The sequence below is a fragment of the Chiloscyllium punctatum genome, chromosome 3 (assembly GCF_047496795.1).
Source record: "Chiloscyllium punctatum isolate Juve2018m chromosome 3, sChiPun1.3, whole genome shotgun sequence".
NCBI lineage: Eukaryota > Metazoa > Chordata > Chondrichthyes > Orectolobiformes > Hemiscylliidae > Chiloscyllium > Chiloscyllium punctatum.
Window position 1 is genome coordinate 87,475,642 of NC_092741.1, and position 17,631 is coordinate 87,493,272.

Consider the following 17,631-nt stretch of genomic DNA (forward strand, 5'->3'; position numbering starts at 1 on the left):
CCCCCTCCCTCCCTCTCTCCCTCCCTCCTCCTCCCTCCCCTCCCTCTCCCCCCTCTCCCTCCCTCCTCCCCCCTCCCTCCTCCCTCTCCCCTCTCCCCCTCTCCCTCCCTCTCCCCCTCCTCCCTCCCTCTCCCCTCCTCCCTCCCCTCTCCTCCCCTCTCCTCCCCCTCCCTCCCTCTCCCCCTCGCTCCCTCCCTCTCCCCCTCTCCCTCCCTCCCTCTCCCCCCTCTCCCTCCCTCCTCCCTCCCTCCTCCCTCCTCTCCACCCTCCCCTCCCTCTCCTCTCCCTCTCCCCTCCCCCTCCTCTCTCCCCCTCCCTCTCCCTCTCCCCCTCCCCCCTCCCTCTCCCCCTCTCCCTCCTCTCACTCTCCCCTCTCTCCCTCTCCCCTCTCCCTCTCGCCCCTCCCCCCTCTCCCTCCTCCCTCTCTCTCTCCCTCGCCCTCTCCCTCTCCCTCTCCTACATCCCCCTCCCCCCTCCCTCCCTCCCTCCCTCCCCCCCTCTCCCTCCCTCCTCCCTCTCCCCCTCCCCCCTCCCCCTCCCCTCCCTCTCCCTCACTCCGCCCCCTCTCTCCCTCCCCCCTCCCCTCCCCCTCCCCCTCCCCCCTCCCCCACACCCCACCCCCTCCCCCCACCCTCTCCCCCTCCCCTCCCTCTCCCCCCACCCCCACCCTCCCCCTCCACCACCCCCCACCCACACCACCCCCCCCACTCCCCCTCCCTCACCCACCCCCCCACCCTCCCCCCCTCCCACTCCCCCTCCCCCTCCCCCCTCACCACCCCCTCCCCCCTCCCCCCTCTCCCCCTCCCCCCCCCTCCCTCTCCCCCTCCCTCTCCCCCCCCCCTCCCCCTCCCTTCCCCCTCCCCTCCCCCCTCCCCTCCCCCTCCCCTCCCCCTCCCTCCCCTCCCCTCCCCCTCCCCTTCTTCCCCCTCCCCCTCCCCTTCTTCCCCCTCCCCCTCCCCTTCTTCCCCTCCCCTCCCTTCTTCCCCCTCCCCCTCCCCTTCTTCCCCCTCCCCCTCCCCTTCTTCCCCTCCCCCTCCCCCTTCTTCCCCTCCCCCTCCCCTTCCCCCTCCCCCTCCCCTTCTTCCCCCTCCCCCTTCTTCCCCCTCCCTTCTTCCCCCTCCCCCTCTCCCTTCCCCTCCCCTTCTTCCCCCTCCCCTCTTCCCCCTCCCCTTCTTCCCCCTCCCCCTCTTCCCCCTCCCCTCTCCCCCTCCCCCTCCCCTCCCCTCTTCCCCCTCCCCTTCTTCCCCTCCCCCTCCCCTTCTTCCCCCTCCCCTTCCCCCTCCCCTTCTTCCCCCTCCCCCTCCCCTTCTTCCCCCTCCCCTTCTTCCCCTCTCCCCTCCCCTCCCCTTCTTCCCCTCCCCTCCCCTTCTTCCCCCTCCCCCTCCCCCTTCTTCCCCCTCCCCCTCCCCTTCTTCCCCCTCCCCCCTCCCCTTCTTCCCCCTCCCCCTCCCCCTCCCCTTCTTCCCCCTCCCCCTCCCCTTCTTCCCCCTCCCCTTCTTCCCCCTCCCCCTCCCCTTCTTCCCCCTCTCCTTCTTCCCCCTCCCCCCTCCCCCCTCCCCTTCTTCCCCCTCCCCCTCCCCCTCCCCCTTCTTCCCCCTCCCCCTCCCCCTCCCCTTCCTCCCCTTCTTCCCCTCCCCCTCCCCCTCCCCTCTCCCCTCTCCTTCTTCCCCCTCCCCTCCCCCTCCCCTTCTTCCCCCTCCCCCTCCCCCTCCCCCTCCCCTTCTTCCCCCTCCCCCTCCCCCTCCCCTTCTTCCCCCTCCCTTCTTCCCCCTCCCCCTCCCCCTCCCCTTCTTCCCCCTCCCCTTCCCCCTCCCCTTCTTCCCCCTCCCCTTCCCCCTCCCCTTCTTCCCCCTCCCCTTCCCCCTCCCCTTCTTCCCCCTCCCCTTCTTCCCCCTCCCCTTCTTCCCCCTCCCCTTCTTCCCCCTCCCCTTCTTCCCCCTCCCCTTCTTCCCCCTCCCCTTCTTCCCTCTCTCCCCTCCCTTCCTCTCTCCCCCCCTTCCTCCTCTTCTTTCGCCCTCCCCTCCTCCTCTTCCCTTTCCCTGTCTTTTGCTTTTTCCTTCCCTATTTCCACCCCATTCTTCCTCTTCTCTGCACCCCCCCCTACAAAAACCATCCTCTCTCTCTCTCACCTGGAATCCACTATGATTCTAGATTTACCAAGCAGTGTCGATGCAATGCTTAAACAGTATCCTTGCTGTAACACACTTTGGCTTCATACAGACCATGTTCTTCATTGCTCCTACTTAATGCTCTACACCCTTCCACAGCATATTTTTAAAATGCCTACTTTCTGCCTCTGTGCTCTCAAGAGGTTGTTTGCATTACCATACAACTGTGCCTCTCTGGATTTTACTGTCTTAATTCTTTAAAGTCTCTTGGCAGATTTCTTCCCTTTTACAGACTTTTTTATATTCCCACAAAAATGGATCCACCTTGATGCTTTCTCTGCTCTTTCCCATCTCCCTTTTCCAGACACACAATCTCTCAAACACATCTTCCTCCAACACTTAATTCCATTGTGATCAGTGTATAGTTTCTTCAGCCTATCCTACTTTCATTGGTTTTCTTTGTATTAATCCTAAATTGAAATTCAGTTGCCAAGTTTTAATTGTTTGTTCAGTCCCCAGGCCCTTAATCAGCAATCCAATTAGAATGGAAACACCTGTTCATTCCACATGGGGGAGAAAAATATAATACACAACTTGACTCCGTTGCCTGAACTGTTGCTGTTTTGTTCCAGGAAAGAAAGATTTACCCCAGATCAGGAAGCAAGCAAGTACTCAACCAAAAAAATCCTTGCAACTGCCACTGTCTCAGGTCTCGCTTATTCTAATAGAGCACTCCATGTTATAAGTACAACTCATTGTTGAGTAACATATTCTGGAGATCTTCTGTGATGTATCAGGAAATGTGATTTTGCACTTCCCCTTGCCCTCTCAGCTGCTAGCAGATTTTTTTATGGATCTTCTAACAAGTAATCCATGCAGTACTTCAGAGGGAACTGTCTATCCAAGTTCATCTTTCCGTCAGGTTTTTTTTCCTTTTCTCTCATTTCTTCAAAATAAACTGTTTCATAGTGAGGCAAATTTCTTGTCACTCTTAATGTGAGGTTAATTAATGAGTTTATTAAAAAAATCAATTGGGGAAGAAATATTGATTCTGTCTCTGCATATGCACTTGAGTGACAGCAGCCAGTAGTGAGAAGTCACAATGATTATCATGTTCCTTACCTTTCATTCTAAAACACAGTGGAAATTTTATTACTTCCTCCTCATAGCAACGTTATTTGCTGGAAGATTTTGTTAGATTGAGCTCAAGTTCTAATGGATTTTTAAAGTTCTGTTTGCTGTCAAAATATTGTTCAGCAGTGCACAGTACTGACAATATTTCTAGGTAAATGATCATTTTCTGGTACTGTTGCCTCTTCACATTATGCTTTGCATATCCAGCCTGATGGTACAGTTTTGGAAGCATCTGGTTTGGTCACTATTTCTCAGAAAACCATATTCTTAGTCTTGAGTTGGTAATTTTGTACATCTTAATTTGATGCAGCATCTTAATTTGCTTTTTGCGTTTTTCGCCATAAGCAAAGGCAGTTACCACTTTCTGTTTTACAGCTGTGGGCTGTGGGCTGTGGGCTGTGGAGAGTAGAAGTTAAATCTACAAAAAGAAGTGATTGGAGGAAGCAGGTTATAGAGAGTTCATTGGCTCAGCTGTAAATGGTTCTGACAATGTGTCTTCCTGAGACCTGACCTCTGCCTGTAATTTTAATACATTTGTGATTACATTCTTAAGGTGACTTGTCTGGTTTTTATTCATTTAGCCTGTGACATAATCAAAAGACTGTGTTACTTGCAATCTTGAGCTGAAGACTGAAGATCATGATGTCAAAGGAAGACTATAAGTTTTAAACACAGTTTCTGCTGTTAGGCTCGCTTCCTTGCTCTCTCTCTGGTAGCCTGAAAGCATAAAAGGAAGTAAAGAAGTGAACGGGAAATGCTGATTATTCTTCTTTTATGTCTTTAGAACACCACTTAAATGATTTATGGGTCAATCTTTTTCTTGCATGGCCTGGGGTAGGGTGTTAAAGAAATTTTCCGTGCAGTGTCATAATATTTAACCTGTGCTTTAAGCATTGTTAGAATCTGTTTGCTATCGGAATTTGGTATTCTCTTGGGACTGTGTGGGGGATCTTTTAATATAAGAGAACAGAACTTACTGGGCCAGTGCTATGTATGCATGATATTTTCTACCATCACTGGAACATTTTCTAAAGTCATGTGGTTTTTTAATGGAAAGCCATATTCCCAATATTGCACTTGATAATTGCTGATGGAAAAACTTTTTTTTGACTTTTCAGGCTGCTTCACGTGACGTCCCCATACGTCTCACTCTGCAGCCTCTCACTAAAACTACACTGGTAAGCTTTGCTTGAAATTAGTGGAAAAATTAAGCTTTGGGGAAAAGAAATGTTGTAAAATACCTAGAAAGGGAGCCAAGATTAATCACTTGTCACAATCTTATCGGCTATTCTGCAGTCATTACTGGTTCCAGCTGTGCAGCGATAGTGGTTATTAACTAATTATTTTCATTTGTTCCACACCCAATTCAATTTTTAAATAAATAATTGGCTGATATACTGGCAAAATTGTGAATTGTCTAGACTTAGTATGAAATCTTAGTTGTAGCGAATGAATTGTACATGAATTTACACTAAAATAGTTTGGATCCATCCAGTAGCAGGCACAAGCCAAGGAAGGATGAGGCAGACATGAGTGTAAGGTTTCTGTTTCATGGAATTAGCCTCTTGCTGCTTCTAACTGAATTGAGGAAATTAGTAAAATAGGTCTGGTATACATCAGTACTGTAAAGACATAATTATTGTAATGTTTTTATTAGTTAACCAGAGTGTTAAATCTATGAAGAAATCATCAATACATGCAAGTTTGAAAGGAATAGGTTTGCATTTGAGAGATCGAATAGCATGCACTGACACACAAATTATAGTATAGTATTTACCCAAACTTTTGTAATCCTCGTTCTTTGCTGGTTTAAGATGGTTGATTTCTTTTCCTTCCCAGTGCTGGTCAGTAATTATGTAATTTTAATTATTGGTTCAGCTGTAACAGCTTTGTAAACTTAGAAATGAAGTATTTACTGAATATCATTACTTAGCTATTTCTACAAATAAAAGTTGAAAACTCAACTGTAGCTATTTAGTTGTACAAAATCAGTATTTCAACATTTTCATTTTCTCATTTCGTTAACTGCTGTGAGTGCCTCAGGTTTTAATAGTCCAAATCAAAGCATGGGTCATGCATTGATTCAGGCAAGCACTTTCAAATATATTACTCAGACAAAATTTAATGAAGATTACAGATCAAAAGAAAAGGATGCATCTAGGTACAAGTGAGACTCTACTGTGACAGACAAGCTTTTGTGTCAACTAGCAACCTAGGAGTATTTGAGGATGGGGAAAGGCTTGTCCTCTGACAGCTAGTTATAATGATCTGTTATTCCTGCATCCTGTTGTATTGCAGGGTAGTAATAGAATCATCGAATGATTACAACTTAGAAGGAGATCATCCTGCTTCCCATATCCGTGTTGGCTTTCTCTGCAAGTGCAATCTGGCAAGTTCCACTTGGAGCTAGATTTTCCCCCTAGCTCTGAAATTTTTCCCTTTCAACTGCTTATCTGCTTCTCTTTTGAAAGTCATTGTTCAGGTGAATGGCTACTGACCTGAGATGCTAATTCTGCTTCTTTGTCCACAGATGTCAACTGTTGGACTTTGTAGTTCCAGCACTTCACTCCTATATATTTGACTCTTATTTTACTTTTGAATACATTCTCAATCTTCCTGACACCTTGAACTACTTGTGCATGGGTGTATCTGTTTCAGTACCCACTTCAGAATTGTGTCCTTTGTTTTATGTTGAACTCTTCATTATTCCTATCAAAATATATTACTTTGCCTTAAATTTCATGTGTAAAGCTTATATCCTCTTGAAGCTTACTTGCTCTCTGCCTTAAATTTCATATGTCCAGCCTTTATCCTGTTGAAGCTTATCATTATATTCCTCATTTGTTTATACAGCAATTTAACACTATTTATGTTCCCAAAAAGTGCAGTTTTATATGAACCAAGTTTAATCAAATGAATGTTTTCATTAAAATCAAGCCAAAAATTGTTGTGTTCTTTCATTTGTACCAAATTTCTATATTTGTGCTTGAAATAATTATAAAATATTATTGTTTTTAAAATTTGTTAACACAGTCTACTTGACTCCTGATGGCTTTCTCTCTCTCTCTCTTTCTCTCAGCCACTGCCTGACTCTGCCATATTGAGCAGACGAGTCAGGGATGGAAGTGGTGTGCTGTGATACTGTGGACTTCTTCACTAAAACTATCACTCTTGCCAGTATTCAAAACTGAATACTGAATTATTCAAGTAACAAATTTGCTTCTGTGTATTGGATTATTTTGTGTGCCAAACTTTGAATCTCAAAAATATTGATATAATGATTTTGAAAATGTAACACAACTCCAACAATTCTGGCAAGTCAGATAGCCCTGAATAAAAGCTGGTTCAAGGACCAATTAAATTCTGGGTGACTTGACTGTCCCAGGTTGTTTTAGTTTCTTGCTGGGCTGTCAGCTTTCTAATTGATGCTGGAAAACTGAAATAAAATCAGAAAATGCTGGAAATTCTCAACAGGCCAAAGAGCATCTGTGAAAAAAAAGTTAACATTTCAAGTTGATGACCTTTCAGTCATTCTTGTACCTTGGCTTAGTTCTGTGTGTGAAGAGAGTGTATGAGCAGTTTTGTACTTTTGTGATTTTCTCTTTTTTTGTGTTGAGGAAGAACTTTATATGGGATTGAACTAGCCTTTTTTCCCCAAACTCTGTAGTTAAATGAATTTGTGAAAACTTGCACTGATGCTGTGAAGCTGAGAGAAGCATCCTTCAGGAAGGAATATCTCGAAGGGATGCCATAGTCTTTTATTTGTTGCAGACTTTTGAAAAGTGACAAATTGCTTTCAGAATGCTAGATGTTTCTATTCTAAATTCCATTGAATCTCCTTTTTAATAGATTGGATAAATCATAGATAATGAAGTCTTGCAGGTTTGGTGGGTTTTAGGCCTTTTGAAGCACCTACAATAATTGACCTGTGCAGAAATGTTATTACACACCTCTAGAGCAGGTGGAACTTTAACCTGGATCTTCTGATTTAGAAAGAGGGTCACTATCTTTATCTTGTGTAACCATGGTTGTAAGAACACATCTTTCATGCATCAAACTGCGAATTTGTGCAAATTAATGACTAACCTGTTCAGATATGTTATGGCACTCCTCTTGGTCAGGTAGCCCTTGAAACTGGATTTTCTGGTTCAGAGTTCAGAGCACTACTGTTGTGCCACATGGTTCTTTGTTTCAAGCATGAGTGCAATGGCTACTGTCTTGTATGAGCATAGTGGCATTAAACACCGCAAAATTCTTACTAAGCCACATTTAAGTATATACTGTTGCCTATTAATTTTTTTTTCTAAAAATTTGAATTTCATGCTGTAATAATAAAACCAATATATTATGGATGCTGGAAATCTGAAATAAAAGCATAAAATGCTGAAGAAACTCAGCAAGTCTAGAAGCACCTGGAGAATGAAACACAGTTGATGTTTTTAGATTGATATGACTTCTTCAGAATGGTCCTTTTATGGCAGTTGCTGCAAGATACAACGGCTACAAGTCTTGACAATGTCTATGTAGCATGACAATATAGTTCTGAAGAACTGAGCTCCAGAAGAAACCATTTCCCAAGCGGTACAATTCTAGTATAGCTTAAGCTTGGCATCCACTTTATATTGTGTAGAATTTGCTCCCTACTTTTCCCACCCCAAAGCAGCATAAATTTAACCTGGTTACTATCCTTTTAGTCCACTCTCGGCTATCTGGAAGGTGATGGGATTAATTGATATTGCTATTGAATACTTCACTAACATTCAGTATGGTACATTCAAGTACAACAGGATCTTAATCAGATGGGCCAAAGGGTCGAGGAGTGGTGGATGGAGTTTAAGTTAGATAAGTGTGAGGTGCTGCATTTTGAAAGACATATCCAGGCAGGACTTAATGGTAAGGTCCTGGGGAGTGTTGCTGAACAAAGAGACCGTGGAGTGCGTGGTTATAGTTCCTTGAACATGGAGTTGCAGGTAGATAGGGTAGTGAAGGTGGCATTTAGTGGGCTTTCCTTTATTGGTCACAACCTTGAGCATAGGAGTTGGGAGGTCATGTTGCGGCTGTACAGGACATTGGTTAGGCCACTTTTGGAATATTGTGTGAAATTCTGGTCTCCTTCCTATAGGAAGGATGTTGTGAAACTTGAAAGGGTTTAGAAAAGATTTACAAGGACGTTTTCAGGGTTGGAGGGTTTGAACTGTAGGGAGAGGCTGAATAGGCTGGGGCTGTTTTCTCGGGAGTGTTGAAGGCTGAGGAGTGACCTTGTAGAGGTTTATAAAACCATGAAAGGAAGGGCTGGAATAAATAGACAAGATCGTTTTTCTGGGTGGGGGAGTCCAGAATTAGAGGGCATAGATTTAAGGTGAGAGGAGAAAATTTAGAAGGGACCTAAGGGACAACTTTTTCACGCAGAATGTATGGAATGAGCTGCCAGAGGAAGTATTGCATGCTGGTACAATTTCATCATTTAAAAGGCATCTGGATTGGTACATGAATAGGATGGGTTTAAAGGGATATGGGCTGAGTGCTAGCGAATGGGGCCAGATTAATTTAAGATATCTGGTCAGCATGGATGAGTTGGACTGAAGGGTCTGTTTCCGTGCTGTATATCTCTGTGATTTTGTGTTCCACCATGTTACCTGGACAGAGCAGATGGGGAAAAACTGTTGCAGTGTAGGAATGTTCAAGAAGGGCCACCAACCTAAGGTGATCCTGTAATAAGTGATGTAGGACAAGGCTGGCTTTGTGAACCTGCTATTGCGGAAGCATATGTTGTTATGGCCGAGATGGAATGAGTTCACCACAAATGTATTGTTTTTTTTCCTAGTTCCACTGTTCCACAGGTCACAGTCATTAAGTTTGTTTTTTTTCTCATTTCCCAATTTAGTTTGCATTGCTTAAATTGGTAGTTATTGCAATTTCCACCAGACAACGAGATTGTTTGGCAGGAAGGAAAGTGGCTGCTTTTTTTGATACAGTACTGGGTAACCTGCCAGCAACCTAACCACTCAAAAACTACAGACTGCAATAGGAGCCAGACTTGATGTCAACTTTACCTTTTGGGCCCTTGGCACTTAAAATATCATAAAAATAAGTACAATCCAAGCAATTGGATTGCAGCTTTGACACATGGCATCTTCTTTCACTCCCTGCTCTGTCATACCATAACCATGACTAAAGAAGCAATATAAAGTAATATAAATCAAAGATGACTTAGAGAAGGTGCAAGGAAGAGCCCTGAAAATTATTCCAGGAATAAGGAATAACTATTAAGTTTGAAAGGATTATTAGAGAAGTTGGGGCTGTGTTCCTTGAAAAATGTTGAGAAGTGATTTTTTTAAGGGCACTCAAAATCACGACATTGGATGGAGTAAATAAGCAAATACTGTTTGTATTCATTGAAGGATCAAGAACCAGAGAGTATGTATGTAAAGTAATTAGCAAAATAAACAATGGCAGCTTCAGAAAAATGTTTTCATGCAGTGTAGCTTAGGATCCGAGATACACTGCCTGGGATATTTGCATCATCTGTAATGACAGGTGAGCTGCCTGATGACTGGAGGGTGGCTAATGTTGTAACTTTGTTAAAGAAAGGTTGTAAGGAGAACCCAAGGAACAATAGACCTGTGAGTCTGACTTTGGTTGTGGGTAAATTGTTGGAGGTGATTTTTAAAGAGAGGATTTATGAACAGGATTTATGGGGGGGATGGTAGCAAAGAGTACAGTAGGTGAATGGGGGTAGGGATGGAGGTGATAGGTCAGAGGAGAGGGTGGAACAGATAGGTGGGAAGGGAGATTGACAGGTAGGACAGGTCATGAGGACAGTGCTGAGCTGGAAGATTGGAACTGAGGTAAGGAGGGGAAATTCAGAAACTTGTGAAGTCCACATTGATACCCTGGGGTTGAAGTGTTCCGAGGCGGAAGATGAGGTGTTCTTCCTCCAGGCGTCGGATGGCGGTGGAAGAGACTTAGGACCTGCATGTCCCCTGCAGAGTGGGAGGGGGAGTTGAAATGTTGGGCCAAGGGGTGGTGGGGTTGATTGGTGCGGGTGTCCCGGAGATGTTCCCTGAAGTGCTCTGTAAGGAGGCGTCCAGTCTCCCCAATGTAGAGGAGACCACAACAGGAAGTACTCTTTGCTACCTTCCCCCACCCTCCTCTCTGGCCTATCACCTCCATCCCCACCCCCATTCACCTATTGTACTCTTTGCTACCTTCTCCCCAGCCCTCTTTCTCTCCCCCCCCCCCCCCCCCCCCCCCACTTCCCATTTATCTCTCCACCCTGGAGACTTCCTGCCTCTATTCCTGATCAAGGGCTTTTGCCCAAAACGCCGATTTTCCTGCTCCTCAGATACTGCCTGACCTGCTGTGCTTTTCCAGCACCATTCTAATCTAAACTCTAGGAAAGTGTTGTAGAACTGAGGGACCTTGGAGTTCAGGAGCATAATTCTTTGAAATTTGCATTACATATAGACAGGATGGTTAAAAAGGCAGTAAGCATGCTTGCCTATTTTGCTTATTGCTTTGAGTGTAGGAGTGGAAATTCATGTTGAGGTTGTACAGGACTTGGTGAGGTCTCTTCTGGAATACTGCCTCCAGGTCTGGTCACCAAGTAATAGGAAAAACATTATTAAACTAGACAGCGTTCAGAAGAGATTTACCAGCATGTTGCTGGGTTTGGAAGGTTTGAGTTATAAAGAAAGGCTGGAGAGTTATTTTTTGGAGCATAGGACGTTGAGAGGGGACCTGAGAGAAGTTTATAAAATAATGAGGGGTATCGATAGGGTTAATGGTCGTTATCTTTTCCCTAGGATGGAGGATTTCAAGACTGGGGGCACATTCTTAAGGTAAGAGGAGAGAGATTTAAAATGGACATGGGCTTTTTTTAAAACTCAATATGGCTTGCGTGTGGAATGAATTTCCTGAGGGAGTAGTGGATGCGGGCACAGTTACATTGTTTAAAGGACACTTATCTAAGTACAGGAAAAGGAAATGTTTGGAGAGATATGGGCCAGGAGCAGGCAGGTGGGACTAGTTTTGTTCGGGATTATGTTCAGATAGAATTGTTGGACCAAAGGGTCTGTTTCTGTGCTGTAAGACTCTGTGTATAGGAAAAGTTTGCACTACCTATAACCCTTTTCTGTGATTGTAATCATATTGTGTCTGACATTTGTTCAAAATGACTACAATAAAGGGATGGAAGGTATGGTTACCATATTTGCTAACGACACAAGGATAGGCAGGAAAATACATCGTGAAAAGGATAAACAGAGGCTACAAAAAGATATAGGAAATTTGAGTGGGCAAAGATGTACCAAAAGCATATTTGTATGGGAAAATGACAAATTATTGGCAGGAAGAATGAAAGCAGCTTATGGTCTACCTCTACCTTAAGAATATTCAAAGACTCTGCTTTCAAAACCTTTAAAGGAAGTATGTTTCAAAGACTCTTCACATGTTGAGAGAAGAAAATTCATCTCAGGAATCAAAATTGCAACAAGTGTGTGCAAGGGGAATCAGGTACCCAGTGACTGCATATCTGTTTAGTGAGGTGAACTTTATTTTCACAGCTGTTGGTATTAAAGCTGTAAACTTGAGTTCAAAGTTGAGTGGTCCTCTGTGGTGGGACAGGGGTCAGAAACTAATAGAGGTGCGGAACACACAGTTTATGTTCCAAGTTAGAATCATGAGGTTTTTTTTAGATTAAACCCACAGAGGACAATACAGATACATAGTACTTGATTGTAGAAATGTTTAATACTTGTTACATGATTGTTTTGTTTAAATGAGTTCATTGGGTGATGCTGACCATCTTGGCTTGGCTTAATTTAGAATAATGCTGAGATTTGATGTTTGCTAAAAGTCACATCTTAGTCAGAATTTTGTAAACACAACTCCTCCTTTTAAGTAGGATTTGTGCACACAATTTAAATTGATATCTGGAGGAGTAGTAAATTATTTGGGTGTCGTCTTTCAAGTGAGACAATGAATTGCATTTTAGTGGTGTGTTTATGTTGATGTAATAAAATACGTTACACTATTTGAGGAAAAGCAGTTGCAAGATTCACAAAAGAGAAAGCTATTATAATGGATGTGATGACTAATGTCCTCTGGAATTTGTAGTGGGCCCTAAGCTTTTCATTTAAAAAAAAATCCACGTCACAAATGGATCTGAGTGTTTTAGACTGAATTTTACTTGTGACACAGTAAGTAGTTATGATTGGAGGAGAAAGTTTCCAAGAAACTTTTGTAAATGCGTGGGCATAACTAATTTGATTGGAGTTTAAAGTGGGGAAGTGCAATTTTATTCTTCAGACCTAAGAAATATAGATCAAACTATTTTCTGAATAATGGAACTGCTAGTTACTGTGGAGGACCAGAGGAAATTTAAAGGTCCACTACAGAAATCACTAGAACCCAGTGGACAGATGAACAAAGATAATAATTAAAATGATCAATGAAATTTTGGGCTTGAAGCAAGCTGGAATACAAAGGGATAAAAATTGTGCTACACATTTAAGGGTTGTAATAAAAAAGTTAGAACAAGGCCATTTATAGGTGATGTCATTAGGCATTATTTCCCAAAAGGCAGTGAAAATTTAGAACCTAAAATATAGGCCAATTTCAAATCTGCGATTTGATGGGATATTCTCATAAAATGCTTATTTCCTATGCAGCATCAGTTTGGCCTACATATATAGTGAATGAACAATATCATAACTTTTGGAACTGATTTGTATATATCCAAATTCAGCTTGACTTTCTAACAGTTATTCAAACTATTTATATTTTAAGGCTGAAGAAAAAAACAAAGCAACTGAAAGAAAAGGAAGAAGAATCTTCAGATTGCCAGGCTGAAAAACCTCTGCATAAAATAGAAGGGCAAACTGGTGAAGGTGCTTCTAAAGAAAACTTCAATGTATCATCACTACATTTGGTTGACCATGAAACACTTACAGATACATCAAAAAGCTCCTTAAAAATGGGGGACAATACTGCAGAAAACAATAAAAGAAAATCTCTAAGGAAAGAAATCCGACGTGCAGAACTCAAGAGTTTTTACTTGTCTGGTAAGTAACTAGAGAATATTGGCTAACTTTTAAGAACCAAAATCTATCTTTATGCAAAATGAAGTTGCATGCTATTTTTGCTAATTAACCTGTTTTACAAACTTTATTTAGAACTGTGAAGTTTGCAGGTAAATATGTTATTTCGCAATGGTTGAATATTTTTTGTTATACTTTTAAATGCTAACTGAAATCAAATAATATCAAAATTTTAAGTAATCAACTAATAGAAATAGAATTACACCATTATTATAGCACTCAACTATATAAGATATTCTGAGAGCCAGTCCAAATGTTACTCTACTATAAAAGTAATGTCTGATATAGTATTCAGAATGTATTCATATACAGTTATGCTGATGTATAGATTTTAAAAATGTGTATTAGAAGATTTCAACAATTGAGCTAATCTCTTGTTTTTTGGTTAATTAGTTGTCAAGAACATGGGATGGAGAAAAGTTGTGAAACTTTTCAAATATTTGGATGATCTTTCGCTTTCTTTGAGGCAGCTGACAATGGACTGAGGAAGCAGTCGAAGTACACAGTCTGGCAGAGGAATATGTAGGCAATTCTTTGTGGTAGAGAAGATAGGACCAAAATCACTTTGGTTTGAATAGAATAATTAAGTTATTAACAGTTTGGTTGAGCCTGAGACAGCAGTGTGGGAGGATGGAAAAATTTAAGTTGAGGTTAAAACTCCAAGCGGAGACTAAAGAAAATAGCATTGATCTCCCTTTGGGAAGATTTGATTCATCTCACATTAATTCTCATAGTTATAGAGAGTGCCAGATTACATTTGGAATCTGGCACTCTTTCTTTGGATCATGTTACCAGTTGACAGATAAGCAAAGAAGAGACAGGATTGGTAAGAATGAAATTGAGAATGGGCAGCCTTCCTGACACAAGTGAGATAGAAGCATTGAAGGAAAAAGATATTCTGAAGAAGAGTCATTATGGGTTTGAAACGCGAACTCTGTTTCTCTCTTCCCAGATACTGAAAGCCTGTTGAGTTTCTCCAGGATTTGCTGTGTCTGTTTCAGATTTTCAGCATCCACAATATTTTGCGTTTATTGAGAAGGATTATGTGATGGACTGTGTTGAAAATTGCAGACAAGACCAATTGTGATAATACATTGGTTGATTCAGTGTTGTTCATTTTCGAGGGCCCTTTTTGATGATGTATGTATGTATGGTGGAAACCTGATTAGAGAAATTCAGAACAGGAATTGGGAGAGCTGTCAGAGACCCAGAAGTCAACAATATATTAGAGAGTAAAGTACTGTGAAAGTTTTAGATCTGAAATAAAAATGTGCAGGAGAAACCTATTGGTCTGGCAGCAGCTTTGAAGAGACAAACAGACTTAATATTTTAAATCCAATACTTCTTCTCTTCACAACACATTAAAGGACATTAGAGAAAAAAGGGAAGTTATAATTGGGGCAGACATTCGCAATAATTGAGCACAGGGAGCCAACAATATTCTTAAAAGCCGTGTGTACTTGAGAGGGAAGGATTTCCTACATCTGACCCTAATAATTGTTTTGTGACCAGGCCTATGTAACCGTACTGTTCTTTGTCTCTATTCACTTTGTTTGGGTGCTGCTCCAGAACTTAATCCATCACTTTTCTAGTTTTCTGTCCCTTGTAGTTTTCACTTCACCTCTCTTTGACTCTTTTGTGTGGAAGATTTTGCTGTGGTATTATCACTGGACTGAAATTGTGCAGACACCCAAGTTAACGTTGTGAGGAAATACATTTGAGTCCCACCTTAATATCTTAATAAGGATGGCCGATCTGACATCCTTACCTAGTCTGGCTACCTTCTGATTCCAGACCCAACACTGTGATTAGTCTTGAGTGCCCTTTTGAAATGATATAGCAAGCCTGTCAGTTATTATCTAATCACAACAGTCTGACAATAAAACTGGATGTGATTTCCTACTATCATCCAAGATATCCAAAGCTCCAACAGCACAAACAGCCCTGATGGCCCTGAAAAGCCCTCTTTACTCACATCTCTGTGCTCATAACAAAGCTTGATGCAGTCATTCACACAGAATTGTACCTGACAGATAATGTCTCAGACTTCACCATCAAAATCCCTATTTTTTTGGCCCACTGACAGGACAGACCCCCAGAGATGGTGACAGCTTAGTATACAGTTGAGAAGGAGCTGGATCTGAAAGTTCTGTTGATTCCAGATCCCTGTCACAGGCGATTGTTGCACTCTTGTAATCAGTTGCACTAAGTTGGCTATTTGTATATGTTCTCAAAACAAAACATCTGTCTGACTTAATGAGGATTCATTTTCAGTTGGCTCTTAATTAGGCCCCTCTTTAAAGCTTGCAACTACACAATTTCAAACTGCAAATTTCACTTTAAAGTTAAAATTGTGAATTACAACCTGAACTAAATTTGCACAATTTGAAGATTTAGACACTGTCTTACCCAGCAGGTGGCTGCATCAGTCCAAGGCTGAATTAGATTTGCTTGTTAGATTTGGTTGAAGATCAGTTACTATTGATGTTTCAGATGGTTCAGAGTTTGGATCATGGTTTATAATACCTTCATTGATGCCTTAAATGCAGATGTTGAGATATAATCAGCATATGAGTGGGTGATGATTGTAATTCTTAGATTATGTAGTGTGGTAAAGTACTGCAAGCAGATCTTAGATTTATAGGGAGAATGGATTTGTATTTGGCAAGTGATGTCTGTTTCAGAAAAATGTATTATTATATGCATAGATAGACTCAATGGTGAAAGATCCTTTTTTTTAAAGGATCTGGACTGTTTTGTTTTCTCTTCTATCATTCTGTAGGAACTAAATAATGGAGGCCATGACTAGCTGATTTACTTAGTTCAGAACAGTTGAACCAGCAAACAATGCTTGCAGTTTAACAAAAGCTTCAATGGAGACAGTGGGGGCAGTTTAATGTGCAGGATCATGAGGATTTTTATAATTCTTTCATGGGAATTGAGTGTCACCACCAAGGCCAGTATTTGTTACTCATTTGTTACTCATCCCACATTTGCATTTGTGAAGAAGGTTATGCTCAGTTGTCTTGAACAGCTGCAGGTATAACTGCAGTGCTGTTAGGAAGGGAGATCCAGGATTTTGCTCCAGTGACAGTCAAAGAAAGTGATTGTAGTGCAAAGTCAGGTTGGTGTGTAACTAAGAGGGAGAACTTGATGTCCGAAGCATATGCTTTTAGGTTGCAGAGGTCTTATGTTTGGAAGGTGTGATTAGAGGAGGCTTTGTGATTTGTTGCACTGTATTTTGCAGGTGGCACACAGTGCTGCTGCCCTGTGTCGGTGGTAGAGAGAATGTTGAAGGTAATGCATGGGATAAAGTGAGGACTGCAGATGCTGGAGTACCAGAGTTGAAAAATGTAGTGCTGGAAAAACACAGCAGGCCAGGCAGCATCCGAGGAGCAGGAGAATCGACGTTTCAGGCATAAGCCCTTCTTCAGGAATGAGCATTCCTGAAGAAGGGCTTATGCCTGAAACGTTGATTCTCCTGCTCCTCGGATGCTGCCTGGCCTGCTGGGTGATGCATGGGAGCTGCTTTATCCTTGTGTGTTGAATTTCTTGAGTGGTGTTAATGCTGCATATATCCAGGCAAGTGGAAGGCAGAAAAAACTTTGAAGAAACCAAATGGGGTCATAGAGCAAAGTAAAGCCAAGGTGACTAGCTAGAATAAAAAGATAAGTCGAAAGGATTTATCTTAATGTACGGAGCATTTGCAATAAGATAGATGAATAAACAGCTCAACTAAAGATAACAGTTATAATGTTGTTGCAGTTACAGCGATGCAGCAGCAGGGTGATCAAGGATGGGATCAAAACAACTAGGGTATTCACTATTTAGGAACGAGAGACAAAAAGGGAAAGGAGATGGTGTAGTATTGTTAGTAATAGTGCAGAAAGAGATTAATTTGGAAAGTCATGATGTGGAATCTGTATAGGTAGACATAAGAAACACCATGGGGCAGAAAATGTTGGTGGTTGTCCATAGGCTCCAAAATAGTAATGGAGATGTAAGGGAAGGCATTACATAAGAAATCAGAGACACATGTAATAAGAGTACAGCTGTAACTTTGATTTACACTTGGATTGGACAAACTAAACTAACAATAATATTGCAGAGGAGGCTTTCCTGAATTGTATAATGATGGTTTTTTTAGACCAATACATTGAAGAACCAACCAGAGAACTGGCTATTTTAGAATGGGTACTGTGTAATGAGGGAGATTACTTAACAATTTTGTGTAAGCTCCCTTGGGAAAGAGGGATCATTATTGTTCATTAAGATGGAGAATGAAGTAG

The 17,631-nt window shown here is 42.4% G+C and overlaps 1 protein-coding gene across 5 annotated transcripts in view; it reads left to right on the forward strand.

The window, feature by feature from the left end:
* LOC140462260 (nuclear receptor coactivator 7-like) overlaps positions 1 to 17,631 on the forward strand; it is a 116,062-nt gene that overhangs the window by 37,311 nt on the left and 61,120 nt on the right. For 4 of the 5 annotated variants that reach the window (XM_072555989.1, XM_072555988.1, XM_072555992.1 and 1 more), the window contains exons 4-5: positions 4,361 to 4,420; positions 13,032 to 13,306. In XM_072555989.1, the coding sequence (XP_072412090.1) occupies positions 4,361 to 4,420; positions 13,032 to 13,306 (335 nt within the window). The remainder of the gene's footprint in view (positions 1 to 4,360; positions 4,421 to 13,031; positions 13,307 to 17,631) is intronic. The other variant, XM_072555991.1, reaches the window with a different exon arrangement.